Source organism: Egretta garzetta, unplaced genomic scaffold (assembly GCF_000687185.1).
Source record: "Egretta garzetta isolate BGI_Z169 unplaced genomic scaffold, ASM68718v1 scaffold766, whole genome shotgun sequence".
Taxonomy (NCBI): Eukaryota; Metazoa; Chordata; class Aves; order Pelecaniformes; family Ardeidae; genus Egretta; species Egretta garzetta.
Window position 1 is genome coordinate 14,855 of NW_009260030.1, and position 22,280 is coordinate 37,134.

Here is a 22,280-nt window from a genome sequence, read left to right on the forward strand (position 1 = left end):
TTTTTGTTATAAATCTGTGTTGTAAAACTTGCCACACATTCACAAGCTTAACAAGCGAGGCCATATTGTTCTGTCACCTGCCCGGGCTGTAGAGCCGCCAGGGTCCTGCCACCAGCTCGAGCCATTTCACCCTGCTGCTCTACTGTGGGACCTGCAAAAAAACCCAAAATATGCCATGCAGACAAAGTAACAGCACATGTGGAAGTGAACACTAGACCTTCCATCTTCCAATTCTTTGCTCAAAGCAGGAAAGCAGGTACAGAGTCTTAAACAGACATAGTCAAGAAATCTGTTTTATGCTAAAACAGGAAAATCTGTACCCGACACAAAAATACTGCTATGTTCCCCAAAAGTAAAGAGTCATCACAGAGATTCTGTAAGGTCACCATGTTGGAGGCAAGTCTGCACCATGCATCAAAAAGACTTGACCAAGGGCAAAAGAACACCAGGATAGCTAAGTCTCAGGGCACGGTAGGCTATGGAAATAAAGGAGGCAAACTCTGAGAAGTTTAAGTATCCGAGTGAGGAAAACAGAAAGGCTTACAAAACAGCATGGGAAGGTACAAACAATAACGGAAGACAAAACCCAATCTGAGTATGGGCTTGCAGAAAAATTGATTTCCCTCTGTCTCCCCCATCTGCATTTTAGAAGGGTTCTTATAGAAGAAAGGTGGGGGGTTTTCTTTTTTTTTTTTTTCCTGGCAAGACCTCAAGAAATCTGTCTCAAACTTAAATGATATGGCTACTTCTGTTTCTGTTTCAAAACAAGTCACCAGGTTCAGGTAGCATTTCCCCAAGAGTTTGCAAGTAGCTCACGGATAAACTAAGTTGTGATTTTTAACTCTCCTGAAATTGCCTGTAAAACAGGTGATAAACATGACCCAACTTCTATTTAGGAAGGGTCCCATGGAAATTGCCAAAGCAGTAATTCCAATGTTATGGAAAATATCAAGAGGTCTAGTGGGAAGGTAAGAAAAGAGCTTGTGGACACATGATTAATTAGACTTATTTAAGAAGTGTTAAAGCAGCTTTTTAAAGTAAAGTCATATTTTACAAAGTATGGTATGTTTTGGTGTTCTTTGAGAAGAGTGACATGTCTGTAAGCAGACATAGTCAATTTTAAAAAGTTACTTGAATTTCCCATGTGTGTTCTTTGGAAGATAGAAGACAAAAAGAGCATTGGAGTAAACACTTGCCAGAATAGCAGAAGAGTGCCAGTAAAATTCCACCGGGATTTCATTGCTTGACGTACTTGTAAGTGACTCGGAATGGGGTCACAAGATGAAAAGGTTTACTGCTGATACAAATTTATTACAGTGGGACTAACCGAAAAGTGTCATTATTGCACTTTTTCCTAGAAAGGAGCTTTTCGGAGGACGACACAGGGGTCGTGGTGGACACCAAGTTGAACACAAGCCAGCAGCACACCCTTGCCGGAAAGGTGGCTAACAGTGTCCTGGGCTGCCTTAGGAGGAGCGTTGCCAGTGGGTCGAGGGAGGGGATCCTTCCCCTCTGCTGGGCACTGGGGAGGCCACGCCTGGGGGGCTGTGCCCAGTGCTGGGATCCCCAGGGCGAGAGACACATGGATGCTGTGGAGAGAGTCCCAACGAAGTCCCATCGCAAAGATGATGAAGGGGCTGGAGCATCTCTCATATGAGGAAAGGCTGAGAGCGCTGGGACTGTTTAGCCCGGAGAAGGCGGCTCGGGGGGGATCTCACCAGTATGTACAAGTACCTGAAGGGAGGGTGTAAAGAAGATGGAGATGGGCTCTTTTCAGCAGTGCCCACCAACAGGACAAGAGGCAACGGACACAAACTGAAACACAGGAGGTGCCTCTCATCAGGAAGCACTTTTGCACTGTGAGGATGATCAAGCACTGGCACGGGTTGCCCAGGGAGGTGCAGGAGTCTCCATTCTTGCAGATATTCAAAAGCTGTCTGGACACAGTCCTGGGCAACCTGCTTGAGCAGGGCATAGGACCAGATAACCCTGTCATCTGTCATACTGTCCCTTCCAATCTCAGCCATTCAGCAATTCTGTTATTTCTTCTGCAGCCAAGTCAATAGGCCACAAAACAGCAAGTGCAATTCAAACCAGATAAAGAAGCAGCAATGTAGAGGGGAAAAGGAAAATCAGACCTTAGTATTGTAACAAATAGTACTATGAAAACATCATTTCAGTGAACATCAACATATTTGGGATTATCAGAAAAGGCCTAGAGAACATAACAGAAAACATCATCAATCTTATCAAAACTCAGTTAGTCTTGCCATCTCATAAATTAAAGCTTGACTTGCATCTTGAACACTGTGTGAAATTTTGACTTTTGCCCATCTCAAAAAGGCCACAATAGAATGAAAACAGTTTTGAACAAGGGAAATGGTGATCACCAAGTTTTTGGAACAGCTTCGGTACAAAATGTCTAAGACCAAACCTCTTTCACGTGGAAGAGAGATGATGAGGGAAAAGACGATGCCTCACGTCGTCAAAGTTAAACAGGGGTTGATCTGCCTATACAGGCAGTAGGAGCATCAAATGAAGCTATCAGGAAGAAAATTCAAAACCTTCTCCAAACCCCCAAACCCAAATTAAAGGAAGCAGTTCTTCACATAGTTCTAGCTCCAGAGTTTACACACAGTATCTAGTTAAGGCTCTTAACTATTGTGACACAGAGCCCTGTGGATGCTAAGTCTTTACATGGGTTCAAAGGATGATTTGACAAATTCATACAAGAAATCCCTTGAGGATTATTATACATAAAGAAATTTGCTTGGCTTGAAGTGCAAGTCAAAAGTATCACTCTGTACTTGGCCTATTCTGCTAAGGTCACAAATCTTTGGTCTCACTCTCCAGCGATTCTTACACCATCCCAACATTGCAGTAGCAGGAAAACATTCCTACCTACCACACCAGAAGACCGTGCCATAAAAGAAATTCATGGTAAGAAATAAAACTAAACAGTCTCTTAGTTCAGCAGCACATTCTATGCCCACGTTTTCACACTGAAATCTTCAATACCAGACGATAACCCCTAAGACTAAAAATGGTAAGAATTCTACTCACTGCATTCCTCAAACGCAAGTCTGATGCAGCAGTTTATCAGCTGGAGGGAACCAGAGCAGAGAATTCAACATTTTCTGTTCCTACTTTAGAAAATACCTTTCAGAAACCATTTTTCAATCAGAGCATGGTTTCCCAGTTATTGTATAGGTCTAGTCAAATTTTAACTCTTAACCTTTCAGGAAATCTCTACAACTTTCAATGTATACATTACCTCTGTACTCACCTGCAGGTTTTACTTCTGAAAAAAAAGTTCCAACTTTTTTCCCTTCTACAATATCTGTGATGACATGACCTGAGATTTTTGGATGGGTTCCATTTGCAATCACTACAGAGGTGCCTCCTTGCAGGGCCCACAGAGCTGCTTTCACCTACAGTGAAGGATAAAGCCAGTTCCAGGAAAATCACTTGCTATTTGAATCACCACTCTCAACAAGACTTGTTGCTCCACTGTGATCTCCAGTGTGATCACTTATGCTTTCAAAGAGCATTCAACACACTTTCAGGATTTTCCATAATGCAGCATTGAATGAGATCACATATTTGCACTTTACCTTCCCTTCTCTAACTAGCTGCCACTTTACAAGCATACTTCAAATTTTCCTAACAGCCTGGTTTTTTAGAACTTCTGCAAGGGCACTTTGGTCATATGTTCTTTTTCACCATTACCTTATGTTGCAAGTTCTTCTCACTGTTTGAAGAAACTCAATTTTCTTTTTTGAAAATATTCTGTTGCCAATTCCCCTGACATTGATTAGCCATCAATAATTAATCCACTTTAAGTGACCACATGATATTACTTGTACTGCAGAACACTGTTCAGGTCCTAGCCATTACCATGTAGCATTAAAATATTACTCAATACCTTTAGCTGCCTGAATTACTTCATTAAAGTTTGATCAGCCTAAGCATTCCTCATGGGTCTGCTTAAGATGTACAGGTATTCTTATTGTCTATAACCCTTTGGAGAAGCTACGAAGTTTGCTGAAGAGTTACTCAGGTTTCCACACAAAGTTTTTACCTACTTTGTTCACATTTCCTGTTCATGTTCTCATCAGATTTTTTTATTTATTTGCTTCTACTTTTTGCTAGGGAGTACACCTATTGTCTTAATAGTTGTTTCTTCCAGTAGGCTCTATCTGAAGACTTTGCACTTCTTCAGTTTTCAACTATATGCTTTTTATTTGGCATTCTTCCCCCTTTTTGTCGTTATTTTGGAGGAGGATTCTTTAAGTACAGCATTTAGGAGTCATCTTCAAAGGTCAGGACTGCAGCGTACTACGCAACATATAGGAGCAACGTGCATAAGATCTAAGACAAAAAGCCAGTCTGAAACAAGAACAATCTGATGTCCACAGACAGATAGGATCTGAAGTCAATGATACTACCAGATCACCTGCATGCTGAAGGCTGTCAAGGAGACGGGCATCATGATCAACAAGAGCTCTATGAAATTTAGGGGCAGTTTCTCTGTAGGCATTGCCCTAACATGAAGGGCAACATGAGTTCCCTTTCTGAACTTCAGTGCTGGCACACTGAGGTTCACTTAGTCCTTCTACAGAATGTTAAGCTTACAGCAGGATTAGCTTATTAGTAAGGGTCCTTTGAAATCCCCATGTACTGATTAGTCCTAAGAGCAGCCTCTTTCCAGACACTTGAGCCGTTGTTTAAGGCACCACAACATCGTTTCTCTAAAATTTCCACCCCTCCAACATTTCACTAGTTCATGCCAAAATACAAATACACAAACCCAAATCCCAGGTGTTACTTGCTGAAGAGGTACTACCTGTGGTATCCTTTGGTTTTTTTCCCCGATCAAGGTGTGAGCAGCATTATCCCACCACTATATTTAATTATGTGTAACTTATTTTACTGCAAAAGCTTCTCTGCTTCCTCACTTCTACACTTCCCTAATAAGGCTCTACAATGAGGTGTTACAGTCCGTATTCACTGGGAAACACCACCTGTCAGATATGCCTGTTGCATCAAACTCCTGACTACCACAAGACCACCGACGGCTCCACTTTTGCTCAAGTTTATGCTCATAATCAAGATTTGTACTTGGAGCTACCATCTGTTTATTCTATTATTGAGGTTACAGATTTCAAAAAACAACACATAATTCTCAACAGTAACGAATTTTTGTTAGAACAGCAGCATTGAGATTTGCCTCTATGTGACTCAGACTCAAAGATACCAAATATCTCTAACAGATCATTATTTTTACAAGACAAGTACTCTCTGACCTTGGCAGCTTTCCTCTCAATACCTGGAATCATTTAAACCATCCAGAATCCAGATCAAGGGAAAGTTGTTTCTAAATAAGCTCTATACATCCCATAGTTACAAACAGAACACGCAAATGCCTCCTCCTTTTGCCACCTTCCAGTCCACGCTCTGATACTGAAGTAGACCTTACCTGATTCTTCAGAAAAGGAAATAAAACATAAGATAACTGGTGACGAATTCCACTTTGGTCTTTCCCTGTTTAGTCAAAATCTACTTCAGTTTTCACAGACAACCTTCCAAAAGCATCTTTAGGAAATCCACACCAATTAATACTACTGTAGTGTATATCCCAGCATCATGAGAGACATATGCTGAAGTCTCATGCCAGACTCGTGTTTATTGCACTCACAGCAATGAATACTGAGGGCACCTGACTGTACACAGGTTTTAAAACCATTGGCCCTCCTATGTCTACTAATCTTGTACTCAAGAGCTAAACTACCTTGGTCTCCACCAATATATCCTTCAGAAGCAAACAGCACACATTCAAACTCAGAAAGGAGACAGAGGTATCACATCAGATTCAAGTGACAGGGATTCATAAGTCTTTGGATTATCATGTAAGAAAGAAGTGAGGACCAACTCTTACTTTAATTCACCAACTTAATACAGTTCCAAATGTCACATTTTACAAACTACTGGAATGTAATTCCTTAGTTGCTCTTTTCAGTTTACATGGATGTAAGAGAGAAGCTAAGGGAACCCATGCACCATATCAGGGTAGTCACAGAATAGCTGAGGCTGGAAAGGATCTCTAGAGATCATACAGTCCAACTGCCTGCTCAAAGCACGGTCAACTAGAGCAAGACACTCAAGACACTGTCCAGTCAGGTTTTGAACATCTCCAAACATTGAGATTCCACAAGCTCTCTTGGCAACCTGCTCCAGCATTTCAGCAACCTCACTGTAAAATTCTTAGATTTCAGTTTAATTTCTTGTATTTCAGCCTGTGCCCTTTGCCTCTTGTCTGTTCCCTGGATACTACTGAGGAGAGTCTGGCTCTAACCCCCTCCCTTCAGTTATTTATACACAAACCTTCTCTTCTCCAGGGTAAACAGTCCTAGCTCTCAGCCCCTCCTAGTGTGACAGATGCTGATATTCTTTAATTATATCCATGGCATACTACAGTGAATCCAACAGAGAGTCACGTACTGCGGTGCATGGAACCAGATACAACTCTACAAATGTGGTCTCACTAGGGCTGAGTAGAGGGAAATAATAATTTCCCTCGACGTGCTGGCTATGTTCTTTCTAATGGAACCCAGGATGCTGTCGGCCTGCTTTGCCCAAAGGGCATATTGCTGGCTCACATTCTACTTGGTGTCTACCAGGACCCCTATGCCCTTTTCAGTGAACCTGTTTCCCAGCCAGTCAACTCCCCAGCCCATACCAGTGAATGGAGTTGTTCCTCCCTAGGCGTAAAAGTCAGCATTTCCCATTATTGAACTCCGTAAGGTTCCTGTCTGCCCATTTTGGCAGCCTGTCAAGATCCATCTGAATGGCAGCACAACCATCTCGCCTATCTCCCTTTCCCACATCTCCCTTTCCTTCCCAATAACAAAACACATACTCCATATTTCTACCTTCGCTTCCATGCCTCCCATTCCCACGCGGGATTTGGTTCCAAATGTTACAGACTGCTGGTCTCCTGGGTAGAATATGTCAATGAGCTTTGCATCATCAGATCCTGGAGGGCTGTCAAAGAGTCCTGAAATAAAAAATAAAAATCTGTTAGTGTTACATACCCTCATCTCCAAAGCTCTCATTAAAAAAAAAAATAAAAAAAAAAAAAATCCATGAAGCTGAAAAGCTGCATTCCCTTTACAGGATTGAAAACTTTCACTGAACCCTGCTTTTTGTGGGACTGAAAGCATGAAACACTTAACAGGAAGACTCAAGAAGTACAAGTCACATGGTAATTGTCCCTATAAGAGATATGAACTGAAGAGATCAGTAAAATCTGAATATATGTTGGTTTGACTATCTGATGTACTTCAGTAAAACAAGAAAGTAAGAAATGACTTACAAACCTTCTACATCTGAAAGAACAATCAGGAGATCAGTTTTCATTTCCACAGCCAGTCGTGCTGCCAGACTGTCGTTATCCTTCACACTAATCACCTGCAATGCACACACATAGCAGCAGCATTGAACAGCAGGAGGAACTAGGAAATATTCGGCTGCAACACACAAAAGCAAGCTACCTCGGCACTACCAGTCCATCTGAGCTACTTCGTTCACACTGACTGGAAACTTAGAAGGTGATCTTTGTGTGGTAGTACATATGCTTTTGGAATGCAGTAAAGCAGTATCAAAATGACAAGCAGTGTGATCAGTACCTGCATCCTCCGCCTTGGTGCCCAGTGACAGGACAAGAGGTACTAACTGACCCTGTTTTAAGCAGGGGTGCTGGACTAGATGACCTGTGGAAGTCCCTTTCAACTTCAACTATTCAGTGAAAACCAAACTAGGCATGCTTGCTTTTGGCAAAGCAGACACCATCTGCCCTGCTTCCACCCCACAGCACTGTACATTGCCAGAAACAGACAGGTCAGCATAGTCTTCTAGTACCCTCTGTCCACATTACTTATTTTGTGTGTTTGCTTCCCTGCTGCAGGGTTTAGAGGTCCCTGTGAAGCACACATTAGCACTGTACCATCTACAAGCAGGATCCACCCCCTTGCAATACTTTACCCACATTTACCCCCTGCAGATCACTGTTCGGCTCTGGAGGTGGAACAACAGCATCATTAGTGTTGATTATAGGGACAATATTCATTCTTAAAAGCTCATGCAATGTTCCATTTAAGTTCCGACGCTTCTGTTCATCATGGAAATCCAGGTTGGTGACTAAAATCTAAAAGGAGGAAAAAAATTAACACATACTTAGCCTACCACTTTTCCTGAGAAGAACATCACAAACATATGCATTAACGTATCATAACAGATCAGTCATGCCCTTCGGGTCACTAAAGAAACATAAGCCACATTTAAAGGATAAAGAATACAAGCGAGAGAGATTCTTTGCACAACATTTTCAGGTTTATATGCCTTACCTTCCACTGGAGCCTATAATGGCATTTCTCAAGCTGACAGATCACAGGCTCCAGGAATCAACTTGGAAAAAAAACCACACGCAGAACATAGATGCTGATGATAACACCTAAGACCCTAAACAATTCAACAGATTACTCAAGACACTACCTTTCTCGTCTTCAGTCCCGGTGTAATGTTCCTGCTGTCTCAAGCAGAAGGGATGCTTTGACTCAAGACTTCTCTTCAGCTCTAGAAGAATCTTGGTCTTAAAGCCTCCTGCATATAGATACCACCCCATTCTTTTTCATATTTTAAGACAAAAAACCTCAATGTCTGCTCTGAAGAGACTTTTTTTTCGTTTTCACTCTGCCATTGGACATTTGAGAACAAAGCAAACAACTCCACCACACATATGTTACAATGGCACTTGGAATCAATGTGACTGCTGACATTTTTGTTATGGACAATTAATTCTTTTAAAGCAAAGGAATGATAGTTGTCTGCAGACTTGAACAAGATTATAATCCAGTGCAACCTATAGTGATTGTAAACAGTTTAGTGATATCAGCTATACTGTATTACAAGAAGAAGTTCCTCCAAGCGAGACTACTTCATACTAGGCTCCTAAATTCATTAAAAACGTCTAAACAAATAAGGCCTTACAATTGATGCAATTCTGTATTCCCAGAGTATTTAAGATAAGCAAAGCCCGTTTAAGAGTAGTTCAATTAATACAGTTGCAGCATTCAATATTGGTAGAAGACCCAGGCCAGGGATACCATCACCCACAGGTTAGAAAGGTTTGAGGAGCAGACAGACAGCAAGTTCTGATGTGGGGGTATGCACTTCTGTCAGCTTTACAGAACGTGTGGCAGTTGAGCCACTTGCAATTTTTAAACTCTCGCTTTGGATCACCAACTTCAGCTTTTGTGAAGAGACCTTAACAGACCCTGCCCTGTACACAAGAGCAGGACACACACAAACTCCAAAAAGAAAAGGCACATTTGCTTCACCTTGATGACAGATGACTCAATTTCAGAGTAACTTAGCAAGGCACTCCTGTATAAACTACCATTCATGCTATAGTAATAAGCCCCAAAAGTAGGATGGCAATGGAAATGCAAGACTACAGTAAAGACAGCAGCATATAAAACATGGAAAAAAATCCAAGCATAATTCCGTCACTGACTGAAGTAGCAATTCAGTCTAGGGAAGAAGAAATCCCTTACTTGAGCTGCACAGATGCTGTACTGCGTAAACATGGCCTCATACAGAGCCATTAGTCCACTCTGGCCAGCGGCTGCACAGGCTGGAGCCTCCAAGACTGGTATAGCCTAGCAAGATAAAGAACAGCTGTCAGACAGCGACCTGAGCAGGTACTACCCAACATTCAAGGAAAAGCAGGAAGGCACCCAGCCACTCACCATGTCTTTTAGCTGATTCTGGCCTGAGTGAAGTGCTTGCCTCACACTCTGAGAAAGCAAGATCTCATGACGCAACCGCTGCTTTCCAAAAGCTACGGCACCACTGGTGACAATCATCATCTCTCGGCCCTGATTTTGCAGCATTGACACCTGTAAGCACAGAACATATGGAAGAGGGCCTAGAGTACGATTGCTGCTAGCATGACAGTTCTGGCTGTTACAGATAACCTTACGCTCACCAGTTCGTGCTGACACAAGTGTCTCGCTCTACCCATGGATCACAAAGCAAGGCAACCACCCTCTAAGATACTCTTGCGTGCCTTCCTGGCCACTTAGGAGCTACGCAAAGGACTGCAGGAAATCTATGCCTTCCGCTAAACTTTCTTTTCACAATACCAGTTTTTATGAGAGCCATGCTTGAATTTTCACAATACGTGTTACGTGGTAACACTTCTATACCCCTTGCCCCTCCGCCTCCATTGATACGGATAAGGAGAGATAAGATATGAAAAAGCTGTAAAGTAGCAGCTGTACCTTCCACCAACCTTCTCATTCATCATCCATTCCTAAAGCTGCCATTATACAGTAACTTGATATTCTAGGAATGAAGAAGCTAACTCCGATAGTACAGCTTTCAATTGCTTCTTCCGTACATTTATCTGGCCAGATTTCCTCTCAAAGCTCTAAAGCTAAATGTCTTACATTAATTTAATTTATTACGTTAACTTTACTTCCCAGAGAACGCATATCCCCCCAAAGTCATAATTTCATTTTGGAGAACCAATCCATAAGTTGATCCCATCGGTTTTTCATACAAGTAACGAGGTTTCAAGCTTTCTCTTGAAGGAAATTTGCAAATGCTCAGGTAATCAAGAAGGGTCTATTCTTTCTGCAGACTTCACAAACTTCAGTGCCACCTTCCCACTAGATCCAGCTCTGCCCCAGTCATGTCCTACCTATTGCACAAAAATCTCACTGTGCAAATCTCTCCTTTATACCAGGTCTGGTCAAGATGGAGTTAGTTTTCTTCATAGGGGCCTATATGGTGCTGTGTTTTGGATTTCAGGACTAAAACAGCGGTGGTAACATTCTGATGTTTTGCCTATTGCTAATCCATGCTTGCACAGCATCAAAGCCTTCTCTTTTTCCCATGCTGAGCAGTACTTGCACAGCATCAAGGCTTTCTTTTTCCTCACTGTGTCCCATCATAGCAAGTGGGTTAGGGGCTGGGCAAGAAGTTCAGAGAGGACACATTTGAGACGGCTGACATGAACTGGCCAAAGGGGCATTCCATACCATATAACATCATGCTCAGTAATCAAACTGGGGTAGCAGACTAGGAAAGGGCAGCAGGTTGTCTTCCAAGGTGGCTGTCACTCGGGGACTAGCTGGGTGTCGGTCTGCTTGTGCAAGGTAGTGAGTGATTGCCTTAGCATCACTTGTTTCTTTTTCCCTTTTCTTCACTTACTAAACTGTCTTTACTTCAACCCATGAGTTTTCTTACTTTTGTCCTTCCTATTTTCTTCCCAATATGACTGATAGTAGGGCGAATGTGTGGGGAGTGAATGAGCATCTGTGTGGGTGCTTAGCTGTAGGGTCAACCCACCACACCTTCCAACACCGATTTAACTGAGTTACAGGATGTATATTCCCACAGCACAGCAGAATGAAAAAGGGAGAGGCCAACACATTGCTTTAAAGGGCCATCACTGTTTTATGAGTTTTTCCTAGTCTTCTGCTCCATCCAACAATCACTGAGTATCTGAAGTTAGAACCAACATACCACTTTGGTCACAGGATTACCTGCTCTACGATAGATGCCAGCCTCCCAAGGGCCAAGCCACACTCATCCCCTCGAGTCACAACAGCGCTACCCAGCTTCACTACAATCCGCTTTGCATGCTTCAGCTCACTGCGATGTGCAAATGATTTTCCATGTGCACGGCTAAGTGGCATGGTGATAAATGGGATGTTGCTCCAACAACGGATGGATTCATTCCTTAATCTTTGGTTATGGTGAGGGAGATCTGTAGTTAAAGAAAGAAAGGAAAAAAAGGAGGCAGTTTTAAAGTTTGTCATTCAGACTCTAAGACCTTGAAGTAATGTAACATTTGCTCCCTTCCCAAGGCTAGAGCTCACAATGCACACTTCTCAGCGACTGCTAGCTTTCAAGTCACCAAAATAAAGTGAGAACCAGTAATATCTGAGCAGCACTAATCATCCCTAAGGCATGTAAGGCAATAATCCATGTGCCACAGAGCTTTAACTTCAGGAATCTAGAAGACCAAACTGAAGGACACTGTAAAAAAGTCCATACAGCTCACATCCCAAGTACTAGTTTTAAATACAATCTCCTTTGCCTTGCCTCATTAGATACAGCCAGAGAGTTTTCCTGCCTGTAGTAACGCAGAAAGCTTGACTGTTAGGAAAGAAAAGAAACAGCTTTTACAACATCTCTAAGCCAGGTATTTTTGCACATTGCTCAAATAGGGGCAGAAGAAGGGGGATGACAGGCATACAAAGGGGAAGTCACCTTTCTACAGGATAAATAGGCGTTGGAGGGAGAAGTGACAGTCACAGCATTACTCAGGTAAGATACGAGATACACAAGGCTGGCGCTTGGCCCAAGTCAATGAGCTGGGGAACATTTCTCAGCAAAACCTTTGTTTTCAAAATGCCTGCAAAGGACAGCAAGACCACTGTCAGCACAGCAGATTAAAGAGAATAGTGACTATTAAGGTACAATCACAAGGAACAGCCTGGATCCTTTCCAATTGACAAAGAGGTGGACCCAAACACGTAAAGTCCCAAAGTTAGGCTGAATGAATGAAGGCAGATGGAAAGCACTTCCAACATACTTTGTATGAAGTTTAGCAGAGCCACAGTGAATTGCACCTGAAGGAGTCGTCGTGCAGCTAAGAATACCTGCAGTCCGAGTACGTCAACTGGATAACTAATATAACATGGATAAGCCATCTTACTTGAAAAAAATCTGAAAACACTTTTCCATATCCCCCCCTAGTTCTTGTATTACTAGTCAGAAACTGCATTAAACCAGGTGAACTTTTAGACAGTCTCAAAAATACCAGTATAGCATAAGAAGTGGGAGAACACTTCTGACATAATTACAGAAAAAATGGCTACCGACACCACACTCTGGGACCAAACGTGCAACTTAGTCAAAAGATGGCACACATTCATGGAAAAATTACAGAGATCATATTGGGTGCTATGGAAAGGCATTTAAGGAACAATGCAATCATCAGGCACAGTCAACACGGGCTCACAAAGGGCATGTCCTGTTTAACTGTCCTTCTACAATAAGGTGACCCACCCAGGGGATGAAGGAAAGGGGGTGGATGTAGTTTTTCTGGATTTTAGCGAGGCTTTTGATACTGTTCCTCACAGCATCCTTCCGACAAGTTGTCCAACTGTGAGATGAACAGGTTCACAGTGAGCTGGGTGAAGAACTGGCTGGACAGCAGGGCTTAAAGGGTTGTAGTGAATGGGACTACATCTGGCTAGCTACTGGGTCACCAGTGGTATTCCTCAGGGCTCAATCCTAGGGCCAGTGCGGGTCACTATTTTTATCGATGATCTGGATGCAGGATTTGACTGCACCATTAGCGAGTTTGCTGATGCTACTGAACTGGGAGGTGCTGTTGACTCCCTTGAGGGACAAGAGGCCTTGCAGAGGGATCTAGACAGATTGGAGCATAGGGCAGTCATTAGTGGCATGAAATTTAACAAGTCCAAATTTTGGATTCTGCACCAGGGAGAGAATAATGCTGGATACAAGTGTAAATGGGGAGAGGAGTGGCTGGAGAGCAGCCCTGCAGAAAGGGACCTGGGGATGCTGGTTTGCAGCAGGCTCAATAGGAGCCAGCAGTGTGCCCTGGCAGCCAAGAGGGCAACCCACATCCCGGGGTCCATCAAATACAGCATGACCAGCCCACCAAAAGAGGTGAATATTCTGCTGTATTTATTGTTGGTGCGGCCTACCTTGAGTACCGTGTGCAGTTCTGGGCCCCACCATTTAATAAAGATGTGAAGGTACTTTAAAGTGTCCAGAGGAAGGCACCCAAGCTGGTGGTAGGGCTGGAAGGCATGTCCTGTGAGGAGCAGCTGAGGACTCCGGGTTTGTCTTGTTTGGAGAGAAGGAGGCTGAGAGGCGACCTGGGCACTCTCTGCAGCTTCCCTAGGAGAGGACGTGGACAGGGAGATGCTGAGCTCTTCTCCCTGGGATCCAGGGGCAGGAGCCCTGGGAATGGTTCACAGCTGCCCCAGTGGAGGTTCAGACTGGACATTAGGAAACACTTCTTTACCAAGAGGGTGGTCAAACCCTGGAACGGGCTTCCTGGAGAGGTAATCGATGCCCCAAGCCCGACAGGGTTTCAGAGGCATTTGGACAATGCCCTTAATGACATGCTTTAGCTTTTGATCAGCCCTGAAGTGCTCAGGCTGTTGGACTAGATGACCGGTGTAGGTCCCTTCCAACTGAACTATTCTATTCTAGTCAATCCTAATGTAGAAGCTTCTTTACAAATCAGTAACCTGAATCTGGTCAGAACTATCTAATTTTATTTAATCTGTTCAGTCTCTCTAATTTTCATGCTCTATAATACAAAACATTCATTTATAACCTAAAGTGACTATTCTGGGCAATACTTCTGCTGGAGAATGACAAGAATGAACATAATGCTACAGAAAAGAAATTTCTTGTTCAACAGCATTTTAAATAAATAACTTTTGTTCATTATACATGCAGAAGAAGTTTAAATGATTAATCATAACTGACGGCTGCACTAACATGTCCCACATCTAGAAGCAGAAAATGGCACTTGGGATATGAGTTTCATTTGCTCCTCATTTTCATGAGAGAATACTTGTGACTGTAAATAAGGCCTACAATAGATACGACATAGGTGAAGCAGTCCAATTTAACTGTTCTTTCCAGCATTATGCATTACTAGATAGTATTTGCCTATCCCACACAGTATAACCAGAAAGGAGTAAACCCAATTTATTTCCAATTCTCTTGGCTAGAGCTTCAGGATTTAGAAGGTTCCAAGAAGGCAGCTGTTGAGGGATAACCAGTATCGGAAAATAAACCACTTTTTTTTTTAAACTTTTTTTTTTTTCATAAAAACAAGAACAAGCAGAGAATTTAAATTGTCTCCACTGAAGTCCCAATTGCTAACCTTGCTCTAGGACTGCATAAACCTATCTTTTTTAGTTATTTTAGACTGGACTGAGATGTGAAATCATCTCCCATGTTACACATGCAAAACATTTCTGGTGATGCAAGCTTGTTAACCTGCTTCAGATGCAATTAAAGAGAAACCCATATAGCCACCCAGTCAACTTTTTGGACAAACAGGTTTCCAGGCATTCCAGTTTTCATATCCAGTACCTTGTCAACACTTTCACTTCCTTAATAAAGAAGGGGAAACATATGAAAAAGACTTAAGTATTTGGCAGATCCTTTTATGTAGCCTGCATGAGGCTCGCTCCCACCCAGGGGATGAAGGAAAGGGGGTGGATGTAGTTTTTCTGGATTTTAGCGAGGCTTTTGATACTGTTCCTCACAGCATCCTTCCGACAAGTTGTCCAACTGTGAGATGAACAGGTTCACAGTGAGCTGGGTGAAGAACTGGCTGGACAGCAGGGCTTAAAGGGTTGTAGTGAATGGGACTACATCTGGCTAGCTACTGGGTCACCAGTGGTATTCCTCAGGGCTCAATCCTAGGGCCAGTGCGGGTCACTATTTTTATCGATGATCTGGATGCAGGATTTGACTGCACCATTAGCGAGTTTGCTGATGCTACTGAACTGGGAGGTGCTGTTGACTCCCTTGAGGGACAAGAGGCCTTGCAGAGGGATCTAGACAGATTGGAGCATAGGGCAGTCATTAGTGGCATGAAATTTAACAAGTCCAAATTTTGGATTCTGCACCAGGGAGAGAATAATGCTGGATACAAGTGTAAATGGGGAGAGGAGTGGCTGGAGAGCAGCCCTGCAGAAAGGGACCTGGGGATGCTGGTTTGCAGCAGGCTCAATAGGAGCCAGCAGTGTGCCCTGGCAGCCAAGAGGGCAACCCACATCCCGGGGTCCATCAAATACAGCATGACCAGCCCACCAAAAGAGGTGAATATTCTGCTGTATTTATTGTTGGTGCGGCCTACCTTGAGTACCGTGTGCAGTTCTGGGCCCCACCATTTAATAAAGATGTGAAGGTACTTTAAAGTGTCCAGAGGAAGGCACCCAAGCTGGTGGTAGGGCTGGAAGGCATGTCCTGTGAGGAGCAGCTGAGGACTCCGGGTTTGTCTTGTTTGGAGAGAAGGAGGCTGAGAGGCGACCTGGGCACTCTCTGCAGCTTCCCTAGGAGAGGACGTGGACAGGGAGATGCTGAGCTCTTCTCCCTGGGATCCAGGGGCAGGAGCCCTGGGAATGGTTCACAGCTGCCCCAGTGGAGGGTCAGACTGGACATTAGGAAACACTTCTTTACCAAGAGGGTGGTCAAACCCTGGAACGGGCTTCCTGGAGAGGTAATCGATGCCCCAAGCCCGACAGGGTTTCAGAGGCATTTGGACAATGCCCTTAATGACATGCTTTAGCTTTTGATCAGCCCTGAAGTGCTCAGGCTGTTGGACTAGATGACCGGTGTAGGTCCCTTCCAACTGAACTATTCTATTCTAGTCAATCCTAATGTAGAAGCTTCTTTACAAATCAGTAACCTGAATCTGGTCAGAACTATCTAATTTTATTTAATCTGTTCAGTCTCTCTAATTTTCATGCTCTATAATACAAAACATTCATTTATAACCTAAAGTGACTATTCTGGGCAATACTTCTGCTGGAGAATGACAAGAATGAACATAATGCTACAGAAAAGAAATTTCTTGTTCAACAGCATTTTAAATAAATAACTTTTGTTCATTATACATGCAGAAGAAGTTTAAATGATTAATCATAACTGACGGCTGCACTAACATGTCCCACATCTAGAAGCAGAAAATGGCACTTGGGATATGAGTTTCATTTGCTCCTCATTTTCATGAGAGAATACTTGTGACTGTAAATAAGGCCTACAATAGATACGACATAGGTGAAGCAGTCCAATTTAACTGTTCTTTCCAGCATTATGCATTACTAGATAGTATTTGCCTATCCCACACAGTATAACCAGAAAGGAGTAAACCCAATTTATTTCCAATTCTCTTGGCTAGAGCTTCAGGATTTAGAAGGTTCCAAGAAGGCAGCTGTTGAGGGATAACCAGTATCGGAAAATAAACCACTTTTTTTTTAAACTTTTTTTTTTTTCATAAAAACAAGAACAAGCAGAGAATTTAAATTGTCTCCACTGAAGTCCCAATTGCTAACCTTGCTCTAGGACTGCATAAACCTATCTTTTTTAGTTATTTTAGACTGGACTGAGATGTGAAATCATCTCCCATGTTACACATGCAAAACATTTCTGGTGATGCAAGCTTGTTAACCTGCTTCAGATGCAATTAAAGAGAAACCCATATAGCCACCCAGTCAACTTTTTGGACAAACAGGTTTCCAGGCATTCCAGTTTTCATATCCAGTACCTTGTCAACACTTTCACTTCCTTAATAAAGAAGGGGAAACATATGAAAAAGACTTAAGTATTTGGCAGATCCTTTTATGTAGCCTGCATGAGGCTCGCTTCTCAGGAGTAAAGAAGCAGAATTTCAAAATGCACATGAGCTGAACAGGATCACAACAGAAACAGCAGAGAACAAAAGAAAACGGTGATAAATGCTCAATCCAGTTTTGGAATGCAACTGATGGAAGCAACCAGAGTTGCTGCAATACTGGATGCTGACTACTGTCAACACTAAGGAGTAATTTTCACAGTTAACTATGAGTACTCTACTTACTTTGGAAAACGCGGAATATTTAGAAATCCTACAAACACAGAAGTCAACAGAGCTATAGCTCAGAAAAAAACAAGTTTAGCATTTTCAAGACTTCAACACATTTATTAATTCATACAAATATCAACAAAAGAGAACTGTTAACACACAGGCCAATGGGACATGAATCTTGCATGCAATGGTAAAGTTATCTCTTGATCTTATAGAGTCTATCTACCTTTGCCTTCTCTACTGCAGACCAACAATCAAATAGACAGTGAATGGTTCTCTCAAGTTAGGTTTTCAGTGAACAGCTATTTACAGCGCACCTATGTATTTACACTCAGGTTTCCTGCAAGCATCTTTCCACTTTTATCTAATCTGACTAAATTTGAGCTTCAGGCCTTGCTTTACTCAAGACATCTGTGGGCTGAAAATGCTGATGGGGGAGCAGGCTTAATCAGATCTTGTTTTCCAGGAATGTAAGAGGTTGAAATAAAGAACTTTTACAGTAGCAGTACTTTCACAACTGATTTTTTTGCTTGAAATGCACGGCAGAATGAAAAATACACCCTTCTCAGACATCCAGCTGAGTATTATAATGGAGAAAGTAGCATTAAGAAAGCAGAGCTTCAACTGCAGCTCACTCCAGAAGTTTTAAGTTTTGAATGACGTTAATGAGATGATTTTCCTTTCAACATAGCAAAGAGCATAGGCATGCCCAGACACATACTGACCAACATTATAGGAACGTGTGCTTTCTCTCATACATACATAAACGGGAAATGGCTGCGATGGCATGTGGCGGTAACACAAAGCACCATCCAGGGGAGCGGACAAGAGGGCTCAGAGCAGCTCGACACAACATTTTGAGATGCCTTCTGCAAATCAAGGATATCTGTAAGTTAAAAGGAAGGGAGAAGGGGGGAAAACTGGTTAAACATGAGTGAATTTCCATCTATATTTCTCTCCTCACCCACTCCCCCCACCCCAAATCCTCTTTGTCCTGTACAGTCTTCACACAATTTCCTTGTCCAAGAGGCAGACAACCCATTCTCTTCATTTTGCAGAATTCTCAGACTGTGACTTAGAAAAAACTGATGGCCCCTCTTCCCTACCTGCTGGCCGAAGATCATTATTAAAGATCAAGAACAAAACATGGTTCCCCAAGAAGGGAAAAGACTATTAGTGAATGTACCTACAATGGAGAAAAGTCATAACTTTGTCCACAGAGAAGCCTGGAAGGAAAAAAAGTAAATGTAGAGAGGTTGTATCATTCAGACTTCTCCAGACACCCCACAACACAGCATCTACTATACTTCTCATGAATCTCAGCCCTATTCAGTATAGAAGACATGCTGATTCACTTTTCCCTGAGCACTACCAAATGACAAGATGTTAACCATGACTACAAGTAATGACACCAGTTTCCGAGGTAGTTGCCATTAGTTTCCCTTTAATGAACTTGTAAGCACTCAGGATTCTTGTAACTCAAAATCCACTAGAGCAAGTACCCAACAAACAAGGGATACACAATTAGCAATTTCCTATGACAGGTCTAGTTGAAGCAATGGATCAAGTATCACAAAGGAAACAAAAAGAGATTAGGAAAATCCAGTTCTCAAGTCATGAAACCTCCCCATTCTACAAAATTTTGCTTCCTTTACTTGCTTTCAATCCATCCCTCTGCACCATTGGAACAGAACGAACAATATTGCACAAGCTCTAGTAGGGAGAAGATATTGTAGCGAGGACAAGGGGTGCTCATAGTATCTGCATTGGAAGTCTGCTATTACAAATACCAGGACTATTATAGCACCTGGCAGTTCTGGCGTACATGTACACAAACACTTGAAGTTGTTTCATTACCCTGCATCAATGTATTGTTATTATACCTCATTATAATCCATACCAAAATATACACCCCTACATAAGACAAGGCAGCCACCAGCAGATAATGGTTCTCCTGTGTTGTTAGTAAAGATTACATAGCATGGCATTTTAACAATATTAACCTGCTATGTCCCTCCACTTCTGTAACTCATCTGAAACGGCAGTCTTGACCACTGCCAAGATGAGGTAGGCAAAGGACTCAGAGCAGATGATACAACTGAGCAAGTAATCCAAGTTTTCTTCTCATAACAGGGCAAGCTTAAAGGAGCTGGTGAACAGTACCAACTAGACATTCCCCCTTTGAACCCTTACCAGGCACCTCATGCACCTCCCTTCTGGAGGGCACAAGAATTCCCACTGTTCACACGTCTGGCTGTTTGACCCTTCCACCTTGAAGTTCACCCTGGCATCTACCGTCAGCCATCATCTTCCCAGCAGGGTCTTGTTGTGTCTCAGAGGGATGCTCAGACTCCAGCAGCTCCCAACAACCTGAACTGGCAGATGGTAGGTCCTTTATTCAGAACCCCTTCCACCACAATTATCCCGAGTGGAAGTGCCTTTTCCTCTTCAGCATCCTTCACAGACCATCTCCCTTCGGGAGCAGAACCAGGCACTCTGCCTGAAGTTTCACCCCCAGACATTTCCTGTTACCACCTCTCCCACTAGAGCAATAATCTTCACCTGGTATTGCACTGTCACTAGAATACAGCCCCATACTGGCTAGATCAAGCCGTGTTGTCTCCTTGGCTGCTACTGCTGACCTGCCAGAAAACCACTTCACATTCTCACTTACAGGGCTGCTTGCAACCAAGAGCCTCCTTGTCCTTCTGCAAGACCGCCTCCTGTTTCCCTTCGCCAGAGACAACTTTGCTATGAGCCAGCAGACGACGAGGAGTGAGAAGTGGCAGGCGGTGTGGCTCTTTTGAAGGAAAAAGATTAGGAAGAAGCAGCATGTTTTTGAAACTAGCTTGTGAGAAAAGGCAAGGAGACCAAGTTAACAAGACAGAAATGGAAATTTCAGAGCAGCAGCGGACATCAACAGAAGAGCGAGCGAGCAAGACGTGGAAAGGGAATGATGCTGCCAGAAAGCACAGACAGAGCGCAGGGCATGCTGGAAATCACAAGCTCTCTTTAAGGCTAGTCCGAAGCTGCAGAACAACTTTACTCTCACTCAATCACGGATTTAAAGGTCATTTCAACCCTTATTTTCCATTCCACTCCCACTTCCATACCTGGAATGGTTCTGGTCTTCAATAACAAACAAAAAAAAAGGTACCTAATTTAAAGAAAAAAAAAAAAAGTTAAACTACTGCCTTGCTTGGAGGGGAGGGAGGAGTAAAAAGAAAAGAAAATTCAGGTATTTCTCCAAGACTCTAGCATCAGCTTAAAAATTTATTTTTTTATTACTAGGAAAACCTCCTCCGTCCAAACTAGTGTCCAAACCTGACTTTAAAAAATATGATTCTCCCATCATCTCTTTAAATAATGCTACCCTGATATTATCCCTCATAGAAAACAATACTATTGGGTAGTTTTCACGAATTTATTACCTTCATAACAGCTGTTGAGTAGCACAGTACATTTAGATTCTGCTCCAGATCAGTGTAAAGAGACTTAGTTACCTTCTGAGGTAATCAGAGGTCTCAAATCCTAAAACTGGTGCCTTTAACAACAATATATAGCACTGATTTTTCAGTCTGTTGGCTGGAGGCCCATGGGATGTCCACGACCATTTGCAGTGAGTCGATAAAATAAAGCTAAATAAACTTTTTTCACAGCTTTATTTACAAAAGCCAATGTCTCAGCTAAGTGTTAGGACATTCCACAGACTCCTATAGGAGGAGCTATACTGTACTACACTGAAGTAATTAAGCAGAGATAGATCAAGTTTGAAGGAAATGCATGCAATTTTAAGGAAGTAAGTCTTTACCGTGACACAAATAAGTCCTCTGAAACATTTAGGGGGTTGTTGTTTAAACAGCTTTGTTACCTTATCAACTAAAACTTTTGGAAGGAAAAAAAAAAAATCTGCAGTTCTTGGTGCAAACTCAGACCCGAGAAACCTTCCCAGAGGGAAGCCACTTCGGAAGAACTAACGTAAAGAAAAGCTTCAAATAAGTTGTCTATAGAGCAGTTTGCAAATAGCTTTACCCAGGTTCTACAGAAGCTATACACACAGAGAACAGGCGATTCAAAGCAACACGTACCATGCAACCCTTTTCTATCAAGAGTACATTCCAGCAGGACAGCGTGGTCACGGCAGCCTGCATCTACCGGCATTGCCTCGCACAGCACAATAAAACCCTGTCACCGGCCTGCGAGAACCGTTCTAATCCCAGTACCTCGACAGATAGCACCTGTGGCAGCTCAGTGTTTTTCCATTTTGTTACACCTTGCCTACAAGTTAAGAAAGCAGAGCGGTGTAGCAACAGCCCCGGGGGCGGGACTTGCCTGGGAGAGGGCAAGCTGAGGAATGGGGCGATTCACACGGGGGCGCGCCGCAGCGCCCACCCGAGCATGGGCAGGAAGCTCAGCTGAGCCAAGCGCAGCGGCAGACGGGTTTCTCATTGCACATTTATCCATCACACCTACCAGCGTCACGCCTTGCCCGGGCACTTGGATCCACCAGAATTTCCGTACCTGACCTCTGCTGCCGAAACGCGACACAGACTTCCAGGAGAAGCAGCCCCAGCAG

General features: G+C 43.0%; 1 protein-coding gene across 1 annotated transcript in view; it reads right to left on the reverse strand.

Annotated features, from left to right (window-relative positions):
- ALDH18A1 (aldehyde dehydrogenase 18 family member A1) overlaps nt 1-22,280 on the reverse strand; it is a 38,791-nt gene that overhangs the window by 12,221 nt on the left and 4,290 nt on the right. Inside the window, exons 3-11 of the mRNA XM_009641029.2 lie at nt 18,467-18,590; nt 11,613-11,836; nt 9,810-9,959; nt 9,615-9,719; nt 8,054-8,206; nt 7,380-7,470; nt 6,933-7,057; nt 3,287-3,431; nt 78-151 (exon numbers count right to left, since the gene is read on the reverse strand). Coding sequence (XP_009639324.1) covers nt 78-151; nt 3,287-3,431; nt 6,933-7,057; nt 7,380-7,470; nt 8,054-8,206; nt 9,615-9,719; nt 9,810-9,959; nt 11,613-11,836; nt 18,467-18,560 — 1,161 coding nt within the window. The 5' untranslated portion in view covers nt 18,561-18,590. The remainder of the gene's footprint in view (nt 1-77; nt 152-3,286; nt 3,432-6,932; nt 7,058-7,379; nt 7,471-8,053; nt 8,207-9,614; nt 9,720-9,809; nt 9,960-11,612; nt 11,837-18,466; nt 18,591-22,280) is intronic.